Source organism: Lampetra planeri, chromosome 3 (genome assembly GCF_965212315.1).
Source record: "Lampetra planeri chromosome 3, kcLamPlan1.2.h2, whole genome shotgun sequence".
In the NCBI taxonomy this organism is placed as follows: Eukaryota; Metazoa; Chordata; class Hyperoartia; order Petromyzontiformes; family Petromyzontidae; genus Lampetra; species Lampetra planeri.
This window is the reverse complement of record NC_136109.1, coordinates 14556535-14569522: the sequence shown is the minus strand read 5'-3', so window position 1 is coordinate 14569522 and position 12988 is coordinate 14556535. Positions and strand designations below refer to the sequence as shown.

General features: G+C 40.2%; 1 protein-coding gene across 1 annotated transcript in view; it reads right to left on the bottom strand.

The window, feature by feature from the left end:
• Positions 1–12988, bottom strand: part of IGDCC3 (immunoglobulin superfamily DCC subclass member 3) — a 67174-nt gene that overhangs the window by 17996 nt on the left and 36190 nt on the right. Inside the window, exons 6-7 of the mRNA XM_078621488.1 lie at positions 11019–11177; positions 6300–6465 (exon numbers count right to left, since the gene is read on the bottom strand). Of these exons, the coding sequence (XP_078477614.1) occupies positions 6300–6465; positions 11019–11177 (325 nt within the window). The remainder of the gene's footprint in view (positions 1–6299; positions 6466–11018; positions 11178–12988) is intronic.

Genomic DNA, 12988 nt, shown 5'->3' with positions numbered 1-12988 from the left:
ATGGCTAATCCTGCCCCTCATCTAGTGCTGATGCCGTTCCTGCTGCACTGCTCCGCTGCTGCCCAGCCAAGGTGCAACAATCAAGCCCTTGAAATTCCGATGACATACGTGAACGTCATAAGTTTTGCTTCCGAAAGTCAAGAAGAAAAACGAAAATAAAATAACGGTATCGTCGTCAGGCTTCCACAAGGCCATGGGGGAGGGCGTGTGGAACAGTTTGGCGCCAGCTATCATAGAGTGCATTCATGTCTCTACAGTTCTCTGCGGTGAGTGCAATGTCTTCAAAAACAACGGCGCTATGCCTCTCTAAATAAAATTAATGCTAATCGCTTACGCGTTCCGAGATTCAGCGGTGAACGGCACCCACCCTCATAACGGGAAAGGGCTTAAGAGTCAAAATGCAGTCAAATCAATGTGACAATAATCATTTATGTTTGCTGCACTGTTAATCAATAATAATGTGACGTAATTTGCTTTAATACTTATATTCTAAAACCTGTTCAATGCATCTATATATTTTCATCACATGTATCCAGATCACGGAGTAATAACCCCTAACTTTGCTCACATAGTATATACTTATGTACTCTTTGCATATCCAATAATTGTATATAAATATGACTGTGGTCAAAAAAATACCGAAGTAAATTTTTTGAACGTGAAATCCCAATTCACGTGCTTGCAATAAACATATTTCGACTGACTTTCAAAATAAAAATGGCTGAATCAGAAGAAAATTGTGGTTATTTGGCCATATTGTGGGAAATATTGACAGAACTGTCATTCTACTAGCACGTAAATTAAATCCCCAAGACATTTTTATTTATTCCCAGCACCATTCACCTGCCAACAATGTTCCCAACATCTCAACATTTACTCGGCATGTGTAAAGCTGATCCAAAGTGGAGAGATGCAAAGGATAGAACTAGCAAAAAAATCTCAAAATTGCTAAATATTCTAAAAGGATACATTTTACACTCAAATAAAATACTATAAAATTACAGCCATTTATGAATTCACGGATGGATGAAGGCCTTCCCACAGTTTGTTGATCATGGAGATTATTTGACCATTCTTCAGCATGCTGGTTAGGGCGGGTTTGTGAAGGGGGCAATCGCGTGCTACCTGATTTACAAGTTACTAAAATACAGTGAAATGTTTTAGCCAGAAGATTTTCAACTAGACCAAAAATAGAGCAATACATATATAAAAGAGGAAATAAAAACATTGCAGTGGATCATATTCATAGAGACTCATATGGTGTCAGTAAAGCATTGCAGTGGATACATTGGCAGAAGTTTATTAATCGGGAAATAAAATAAAATAAACGAAAGTAAAAGTGGAGTGATACTCATCACAACAAGCAGCGCTAAGCCAGTGATGGACATTCCACACTATCATGACAGAAGCCACTCTCTGCAAAGGATGACCACTGTTGACTTTTTACAAAGTGGTAATAATTTTATCGATCTCATAAGGATGATAGGCTGACTTGACCCCGACAAGGATTTAAAATTGAATTACTCAAACCAAAGTACTCTCTGGTTGGATACATGATATAAACAGACAACACTCACACAAATATACACGTCGATGTAGATAAGACACCAACAATTGCTGATGTTTAAGGATGGAAAAACACTGAATACCTGTAACACACTATGCCAATATCCCCATATTCCTAATAGCATCAATTGAGCTATTCACTCCAATAGACCATTGATTGTCACTTTGCTTTACTGCCTCGTAAACAACCCCTTTGGTAAGCAAACGGTTGTATCTGCTATGCTTCAGACTATATAATTAAATTCGAATTATGCATATCACAAGTAAATTCACAGCCTTATCTCTAATTGTTTTACGGCACAACTATGGGCTACCACAGCTGGCAGTAAACAATGAAAGGATTGTGGGAAGAGTGGAGGCTGTCAACCTGCTATTGTTGCACGTTTATTGTGGAACAACCAACATGCGCAGGAGGTTGTTGGATATGAAAATCTCTACGTGCAATTGTTTGTATTAGTACTGAGCAGTTATTTTGCTGTGCCTTTTTACACCTGATGAGGGAAGCTTGTGTTGCCTCCGAAACGTCGTGAGTTATTATTTTATTTCTATTATTATGAATTCGTATTATTTATTTTTACCTACGAGTCTTTACCGAAAAAACCTAAGAGTGCTGAACAATGTGTTCATGCTTCAGAGTGATAAAAACAGACATCGATTTGGTTGAAGCTTTATTCAGATCATAAAAAAGCTTCGATTAAAAACAATAAAGTCCGTTGGCTTTTAGTCAATCCCAACGTGCACCTTCACTCGGCCACAGCATAAAACGAGGTCTACGTTCACCTCTTTTCGACTCTCCCTACCTCTTTTCCATTTAGACTTTTTCCCGTAATGTAACGCTTGCCAGCTACATTCAGCCACAATGCATTAGATTGAGATCGTGTCATTGTTATGCTAATGCGGCCGCTGTGTGTATGCGACAGTGCTTTGTGTGCCTGTGGTGATATATGGTGCGCACATGCTGTGTGTGTGTGTGCGCGCGGACTGCTCGTGTGTGAGCCACCTCGCGTGATGGGTGGGAGCAAGCTGGTTTTGAGTTTAGGGTTTTAAGTTTCGTGTCTCATGGCTTAAAAATGCATTGTGTGTTGAGATGAGAGAGGGAAAAAAAAACGTCAGGCCTAGCTAGTACTGTACGTAGCAATAATTACACTGTGTAACAAAACATTGTTTTCTTCCTGGATAGTAAGTGTTATTTCGTTATTGCGTATTCCTCAAAAGTACAGAAAATGGCTATTATTCCCCACAAACTTTGCTTTTGTGGCCAGGACAGTGATATTGAGAAATTTACCTATTTGCAATAAGAAAACGTGCATTTGTGTCTTTCGTTCACGTAACGTCCTGGTCACAAAAGCAAAGTTTGTGGGGAATAAAAGCCATTTTCTATACTTTTTAGGCATAAGCAATTCAATAATAACACTTACTACCCAGGAACAAAAATTGTGGTACAGAGTCTGATTATCCAGCCAACACTACCCCAGTGAAGTGCAATGGGGCTGAATGGATCACGCTGCATAATGATGATGATGATGTTCCTTTTCGTTGTCTAATCGTCTTTGGTCAAATTACTCTCAAATGTACCTCATAGTGTGAGATTTCTTAAATGAAACAGGAATCAGCCTGGCGAGTAGTTGAATGGAGGACTGCCTGGGGATACTGGATATTGTAAGCATGGCCTGTGAGGTGACTAGGAGATGGTAGTACAGCAAATAGATTCATAAATATAACTGTGCAGCGCTTTGTGAGTTGTCTCTGTGACAAGAGGCTACAGCCCTCTTGCCCAATTCAGCAATTGTTTCTTGCTGTGGTTGTCCCACCTGATGACGGACGCTTGTGTTGCGCCCGAAACGTCGTGATTTATTTTATACCTACGTGACTTTACCGAAAGAACCAAAGAATATGGATCCCTGCAGTCACAAAAACTTCAAATCTAGATTACTCCTATACACCAGTTATACATGTTCCAATGCAGGACAATCCTCTAATTGAATGAGTCTTGGGGACCAGTGAGGCCTTTACAATTAAGTATAGGGCATGATTATGTATTATTCACATTTGTACATATAAATGTAAACGATTCAATTGTTAATTATTATGATTTAATACTTAATAATCCATATGGTGAGGTAGCAAACATACCATTCCAAAGACAACATCGATCTCACTTGGTTCTAACCAGCTCAAGTGGACCACTGGCACACGTAAAGCACAATCTTTCATCTCTAATGAGGTATGTTTAAATTTAATGCATGAGACTTTTCGTTTCGTCGATTATTAAGTGGCTATATTACACTTAAAATGCTCTAACAAAAGTAATAGCCTTTGGGTCAGCACGCCGGATGACAAAGGTGCTTATCCTGATACGATTATCAGATATCTTCCTCTTATTACAAGAGAAATAAAAGTACATTAATTATCTAGCAACAGTTGCTAGGTCACATGCTCATTTCAAGTGTTGCTTGGGTTTCCTAATGAAAACAAAATATCTCTGTTGGAATTCAAGAGGCAGGAAAGGGGGGGGGAAGGAGAGTTTTGCCTCTAACCCTTCCCCCACCCACGGCTATGACACTGCACTGTTCCAAACCCTCCAGACCTTTTCATGCCCACTCGAGCGATTCTCAACACGTTAGGTCACGGGCAAGCCCTCAGTGACCCGCGAAAAACTCGGCATAAGCACAACCGTAGCAGTGAAGGGAAAATGCAAACGGTGAAAAATAGCGTTTGATTATTTTTTTTGGTCATACGCAGCTACTAAAGCTGTTTAAAGAACACCTTTTGGATGCGTTTTGAGTTCGCTTTTCGATGTTACATTAAAATGACGCCGAGCAGTTCCCTCTTAAGAAATGTTTGCTAAATGAACAGAACTTAGCTCGGAATAAAACAATGAAAAAACGTGGACTGTCCTAAAATCAAGGTTCTACGAGAGAGTTTTAATTCGGCTATGTATACTAATGATCGTTCATGATCAGCCATCATCAATATACTGCTGGGTGAAAATATTCCAATGCCATTGCCATCCCTCACGATCCTGTGATATGTTTTCTTGTTTATCAACGTGTTCTTTTCCCTGTCTGTCGGTGAAATTCCAGGCATGCACTTCTCTGTAATTCTTTTCACAATGTTTAACTTTTGTTCTCTTTTTCTTCGCCTTCATTTTGGCTGACTGAATTCATTAACATCGGTTATGTTATTCACACAAGCTTTGCCCAATGTGGGGATATGTCACAAGACCATGTGGGTCGTGACTTAATATATAAACCGTGGTGACATGCGGATTTGTAGCAGCCAATGTGTTTCCATCCATTTAATTAGGGTTTGCGCATCCAGTGCTCATTCATCTTGAACTACCTCTTCAAAATAATCAGATTAAGTTCTTGATGAGCATTACAAAGGCAGATCAAGCTGTTTCCAGTATAAACACGATCCGAAAAAAATCCAACGCGAACACGTTTTCACCAAATTCAATAGCTGGCTAAGAAACATGGGTCAATAGTAACACAACGGAATCCATTCTCTGTAGTTACACAAACACCAGATGAAACAAATAATCATTGCAAAGCCTAAGGGAACCATTAACACGACCAAGGACGATGTATATCTGAAGCATCATTCACCGAAAAAGACCTCTTATGGAACACGTTACTCCATAAAAAAAGAGCGCAGATAGATGGCTGGACAGGTTAGTTTGAGCTCTAAGATCAAACCTCATTCTATTGACAGAGATATGTGTTTGTAAAACAATGCTGATAACAATTACTTTCTCAGATGATGTAATCACCACATTATATTTTGATCTTTCAACAAATGTGTAGGCAAATGTTCAGGACGATTCTGGAGTAAAATACATTTTATCCTTCCACTTCATGGATCTGTCATAATGTATTTACACAACCAATAAAGCATAATTGTTTTTAACCTTAAACACTTAAATAGAATACTATGGATGCAATAACATTAACAATGTAAATGTATAGTTTTTTTCACGCACTTGAACTTTTGATTTCTTTGTTATAACTCAAGTGAAATTCTTATCACCTATACCTGTTATCACATACTCTGATTATCCGTGCCCACAATTAATCCATACAAAATCCTATTATGTGAGCTTTTCCACAGATAAGAGGAGGCACTCAAAAGTGGCAGAAAATTAATTATATTATCTGACTCTGCGTTGATGTCATACCCTGGGAGTGATCATCCTTTTTGGAAGCCTTTGTGCAGATAAACAGGAGTGACTTTTAAGAGTAGAACATTCGTCCTATTATCCGTGTTCTACCACGTGAATTAAAATGAATAATTTGCATTGATAAAGACGGATATAATGGGATCCACTTGTAGAAGGGCACCACGGTGGCAAAATGTTAACTACCTCGCCTGGTTGTGGGTTCGATCCCGACCCTGACGCCTGTATATTTGAAGTTTGCATGATCTCCCCGTGGTCACATGGATGTTTCTCCAGGTCCTCCGGTTTTTCTCTCCACATTTAGAATCGGCATGCATTTAGAGCATTTGGCTGCTGTACATTTCCAAGTGATAAGCCACTTGGTTGAGCGATCATCTGTGGCGAGGTTGCTCTTGAGCAATAGCTCTATAGCTTGGTGGGCCTTACTTGGTAAAAAAAAAATATATATAGTTTCGTCCAGTAGCACTCCTCACATCAAATTGGATAAGTGGAGGTTCGCTGTATGCACGCTTGGCACGGCTCAGCGCTGAGAGTGCTCGACGAACGCTTGCATTACCTGTTGCTGTTCTGCAACCTGACGCGCTCGCTCTGGTGAAGGGGCAGCCCGTTGTGCAGCCAGATGATGCGCGGACTTGGGGTGCCTTGCGCGGAGCAAGTGAGCACAGCCGAAGCACCCAGAGATCGCGTCACCGACTGGGGCGGCTGCATGAACTCCGGTGGCGCTGTGGGTTGCCGAGGCGGCACAAGGACGTGAACCGTTAAAAGCGACCCGTTTTGCGAGTGCTCCAAAGAGTTGTTAACAGTCATCAGGAAGCTAAGGTGAGGTTAGAATGAGCGTGCTTTCAAGGGGAATTTGATGGAACAACATTCAAGGGGAGTGAACACTTACTCATGCCAAACACTCAAGTTTGCCAAACGAAAGACTCAAACAATTCTTGGGAGTTTCTGTTTGTTGCTCTTATACAAACACCACTGGTAAAGGGTTGGACGTTTGTGATGATGAATGTGCATTACAACAGGATGTGTATCTGAGTTATAGCTTTCGGATCGTAAATCAGGGCTTGTGGCAAATACGCTTTCACTGCTACATTAACCACCCCAGTTCACACTAAGCAAGCAATAACACACAAAGCATAACAGATATGGCCTGTTACCAACCTGATTTCAACATTAAAATGTATGTTCATGCCTAATAATTTATGAACGTGGCAAAATGTTCTCTGAAAGGGATAAACTTAAACAAAGGTAGCATTCATCACGATTTTAGTAGCCTCACAGAAATGGAGTGATTGTACGAGCCAGTGTTTATCAATCATTTATAAACGCACAATATCACGGTGTTGAAAAATGTAAGGATTCTGTGAAAAGAAAAAATACCATTGCTTTATTTCAGTGCAGCACACTGCAATTATTTTAACCTGACCCTTTCACAAGCACAACGAATGATGCATTAAACCCATCCATTGTCATCAAGTCACTTTAACTTAAGGAGCACGTCTTCCCATGTGCACACTACAGCTGTGCCATTGGCAGGGTGTAGTGGGAGATAAAAGTCAGTTTCCTTTAATAGTGACACTGGTGATTAATGTTCACATGTGGCTTAGAGTAGACACCCCGGCGTTACTTTGCAGCTTCTTTGAATAGTCCCATCCCTTCAAGTGACAGGACGCAAGTGAACACGCACACACGTTTTTTATCCAATGCAGGTGCATTACAAGGTTTTGTGGGTCTTGGTGCAATTGTAAAAAAAAAATCCTTCAAGCTTGTATGGAAAAACTAATGTTTTCAATGGAAACCTTATATTTCAATATAGTGGTGTGTAGAGATAGGAAGCAGGAGGCTTAATGTGTCTGTGGACAGAGTACTGGGCTGACACTGCTGACGACCCCGCTTCCAATCTACGCAGCCACCCACGATTAAATCAAGTGTAGCAGCAACTCCGTGGTCTCAGGCTGGTCATCTTGAGACATGACGCACTGGGAGCACAATTGGAATGTGTGTTATTAATTTACAAAAATGCGAGCATTACTTTTTGACGGCAATAATATGTGATGTGTAGAGACAATCATGACTGACTAAGTGATGTGAATTAGGCCTCCCAAACCATAAGGCCTGGAGGTTTATTGGTTTTACTCAAAGCGCAGGGTCAGTGTACAGTTCTCAAGTGCTTTAAGTCTCCAGATAAACACTTAAAAAGATGTGATCCTCATCACCAGTGAACCAAGTATTTGCCTTTTGTGAAATGTGATGCTCAAGCCAAAGAAAAGTGGTCAAAAGCTTTCACCAGCTCCAAGTACTACAATAATAATAATGGCACAATAACAATCTTGATTTGAAGCTTTCGTGACTGCAGGAATCCATACTCTTTGATTCTTTCGGTAAAGTCTCGTAGTTAGAAATAAATTAAATTTTAATTTAAATACAATTTTAAATTATTTCTAACTACGTGACTTTACCGAAAAAACCAAAGAGTATGGACACAATAACATAATGTACTAATATACAATACTTTATTATTAATAACAATGGCTTGTTAATAACAATAAATTGTAAATTATATTTTTATATAGTTTTAGTTTTTGAGTATAAATGATAAGCCGGATAAATGACCACGCGTGCATTTATTTGATTGTTTTAATTAATCTTTCACGTGCAATTGCGTGTGAAGAAAAACAATACGTGCTGCAGGGAGCGCTGCCATTAGCGTTATGTCACCACGGAGAGGTATGGGCACATCACGTGATATGCGGAGGCGCATAAAACAGCGTGAGCCTTCCTTCCATCTCCTTGCATTAGTGGGTGCATCTCGGTTGACTTTTTGTGTTGTCTCGTGTTAATGCGGTCCCTTCCTGCGTGTTTTGTTTTCGTTTCCTCTTTCTGCCTCGCCTGTCCTCTCTTTCCCTCTCACTGATATGCTGCCTTTTCCTCACCCTTTTTTGCTGCAATCTCTCCATTTTTGTGGTCTAGCTCCCTCGTCTAATTATATTTCAATGAAAAAGCCATTTGGAAACATACTTAATTGATAAGTGTGCATGCTAACAGAATTGAGATGACTGAATGCATTCGTGAAAATTATACATTTTTTAAAATTATCTTTATTTCTCCGAGTGATATAAATCAAGGTATCATGGTAACTCAAGTGACGGTCGGGTTGGACTGGTCGGGTTAGACTGCTTTCGATGCCACCACTACCAATGAGATATAAACTTTGAGAACTCATAAGTCTTAATATCCATCGCATTTCATTTCCTGCACAAACCTCACTGTGTTAGCTTACATTGCCTACCATTATACCACAATTGTACAAGGCTATTATTTTTAAAGGAAAACATTAACTTCACACCATCCGACCTTTCTTTAATTACAGGGACAAAATTGGACTTGTAGTATGTAAGATCTTAACCGAACAGACTGCCTCACAAGCATAAATACACCAACGACAGACTTGGCAATGTAAAATTTTACTTAAAACGACAAACGAAGTTAAAACAAGACAGGTTATTAATCTTAAACATGATGATTGTTTAATCTCCATAAGAAACTGCTAATGTGGACATCAATGGAAAAAAAACTTGCCTAAGCTTCCCTGTTCTGACATGATGGATTGTCTACAAGACAAAAGGTCACACATGTATTCCATAATCTGTGCTTGCCTGTAATCCAATGCTCTCCCCATGCTCTCAAAGCTTCCAGCAAGCCGCAAGTAATTAACAGCTGCTGTGGCTCTTATCCTGTAAGAGCAGCCGAGCTCGCCCCCACATGCACAGGGCTTCCCGCTTTTCCCCGTAAGCACGTGGAGGCCACAATCTGCCACACCCAATCGCGGATTACTGCCGCACGTCAACCGCCCGTGCCTCTTGCCCGCAACACACAAAAAACTGGCAAAGGTGATCCAACACTGCCACGACCGAAAACTACACGGCGCTCGTGATATGACTGGCGATATGCGCCCCCCTCTGCTGTGCAAGCACGGTCGGCACTCTAAATGCAATGCAGATCCCTGCAGAGCCAAGTGGGTAATTTTCACGGGTAGATTACTGTCAAGAGTTTGATGGGCCTTCACTCTCTTGTTTTTGTCTACATGGGTTTTGCAAAAATGAAGCAAAAAATGGCGAATATTCTTGCTTCAATTGATGCTATGTTACTTTATTTTATTGAAGGACAGTTTAACGGTGAATTACTTTTCAAGAGAGGTGTAACGATGCCTCAGTTCATTGATGAATATCCATGATTAGACTCAAGATATGTGCAAGCCGAAGAATGTATATAGTGTATATTGTAGGTAATGGGTTTACATATCCCCTCCCACCACTAAATTAATGAGAAACCAATGTTACAAGATAGTATATTCTGTTAATTGTGACCCTGAATCACAATTGATCAACATTGTTGGATGAGCATGAATCAATTACACCTCTAGCTTTGACAGTAAATTTGAGGATCTAAGTGAAGTCTACAGTCTACATAACACATTCAATAATTAAAAAAAAAACAGAACATCTTCTCCTACACTAGGAGTGTGATGCTTGACAAGCCTTACCTGCCTGGAGAATACTGGTGTCTGGTCTCTTCTGCTGCCTACCATAGTCTAAAGCTCACTTCCCCCAGCCATCTCTACTGTCCATTCCATGGCTGAAGACCTTATTTTCCTCTACCTGACTGCCTCTTTCTCTAATGAAATGACTTAATACATTTTCTTTCCCCAGGTGGCACATGTTGCGCTGTTCTTGCATGGTGTCTTGAGATGTGGCTGTTTATGGACAATATATAAGTCCACATCGTATTGCTCATTGAATATCATGCTACAAGTGGATTCATAACAATGGCTTCTAACATATTATTTTCTTTGGCAGTGCACATAAAGAGTGAAATTTGCTCCGCCTGTATGGTATGGTTATAATGATGTGCTCCCAAAGTTTGGATTCATCTGAAAAATATGATCATTTGGCCTAGATGCAATATTTTTTTATAACACAAAAAAATATATTATTTCGGATTGTCCTAAAAATATGACGTTACCGGAAGTGATGTCGCTTCTGTGACATCATTTCCAAGCTTTGGTCAGTAAAATCTGTGACGTGACATTGGGTGATGTATATTTTGTTCACAGGAAGAGACAGTAAATGTGTACACAATGTAAAAGATCAGAACATGCAAATATCTGAAAAAAAATACCCAAAATTGTGGTTTAAAAAAAAATGACTGAAAATATAAAATCTGACATTGATGTGCAAAAAGGCTGTGTCCCCCTTCTACACCGAGTTGGTGCACTCACCCTGAACGATGAGGCGACCTTGAGCAGTGCGACGGACGCGGGTGCCGGGCCGGTTGGCGGCACACACGTACACACCGGCGTGCTGCACGGCTACGTCGGAAATCATCAGATTGCCAGTGCCCACCACCTGAATGCCCTCCACACCAATGGGGCGGCCGTCTGTCAGCGAAGAAGCACACGGCCAGGACAGAGGTGCAAAAAACAGCATTAGCGTCACGAGAGAAAAAAATATATACGTTGACAACGGAATATCTAATAGCTGATAAAAAAATAATAATTTGGAATATTCCACAATGGTCTCTTGTTTGGCAAGTGCATTCATTGTTTTTTTCATTCAAAAATAGGTGCACATTTAAAATGATTCATTTTGTGAGGTCATTTTGTGACACCGTAATTTGAGAACTAGTGCTACCCAAACTCACAACGTATGTCAGCAGGTACCACAAGCAATGTGCGCGGCAGTATTTGGGCAAATCAAATTGATATATTTGAATCTATATTTTGTATAACTCAAAATAATGCTCAGAGAAAAAAACGATTCAGTAACAACACATATATTGTACATTTCACACATATGCTATATGTAAGTAAACAATTGTGCTATTAAGGTAACTCATAACCAAGTAAAAATATGTTTTCTATATTAAATAATGCAATTGAACTATATATATTTATCATTGTCAAAGGAGAGTAAATAAAGCAAGAAAATAATGAAATTCACTGTGTGTTTCACATTAATTGTTCAATGCGAGCACTGTCATGAAAAACACGTGTAAATAATTGTATTAAAAAAGTTAAAGCATTTTACAAATCTTCGGGATACAATGTCCTTTAATTGTAACCACTGAGCACCAGCACCAATCAAGTGAAATACAAATTTAAGGCATTCCAATCGCAACACCCTTTCACGTCCAATTGTTTTTCTCTTTTATTTCAGTTAATCAAGAATCAGGCTCCAGAAATCAAGGCAGAACACTCACATCTTGAGAGTGAAGAGGTGACTGCGAGTGAGCATGTGGTGGTGGGGGAAAGGCTATTAATGTGGGCGAATCCTAGCGCTACCTAAACAGTGCTGGGCAGTTGTCGTTTCTTAATGATTACGCAAAAAGAAGCGGTAAAGACATTAAGGGGGAAAGGGTGCCTATTAATAACAGGGATCTGTCATATTATTCCCACAGTGTGTCAGCAGGGGTTTATGGAAGCCTCCACTAATGATCAAAGCAAGTAATTGCAGTATGCATCAATCAGCCATCCATTTAAATTACGGCAGTTTCCGGCGCAACAATGAGAGCACTCCGAGCTCCCGGCAACGGTACTTAGTGAGCATCCTCACCCCCGTACAGCAACGCTCTGAGTGCTTTCAATGCTCTTCAGGTAAACAAGAGGGTGCTTGCCTTTAATCTCGTCACCTTTGTCAAGGATAACGCTTCTCTCCATGTAACCTATTTTTACAGATGCATCATCGTCATCATCATACGGCCTGGTCTAGCTACAGCTGGGTGATGGCATCCACAAGTAGTCCCAATCCCTGACGGTTTTAACGAAGCACAAGTCCATACATCTTCACTGTACAAGCTGATTTCACCGCTCCATTTCGACGGTGATTTCCCCCTCTTGGGTGTGTTTCCCTACTTTGGTTGCCACGCTGTCAGTAGTCTCGAAGTACATTTCTTAAGTCAACATGACCCTCTCCGCGTTCCATCTCATCCATGTGTGCCACTTTCTGACTACGAAATGCCAAGCATGCACATCTTCAACGCTGCTTTGTGTGCTTTTCAGATTTTGTTTCATATTCTTTGTCAACGTCCATAGGCATGGCAACGTTAATGATGTAGATGGTGAACTTTTAAATAATTTCAACTATGTGGTAGTTTATTATGCTGGTCCTTTACAGCAATTGTCTTAATGTCTACACTTATATATTCAGACCGTGTTGATTATTATGTGTTGTGGGACAATTATCATTTGTC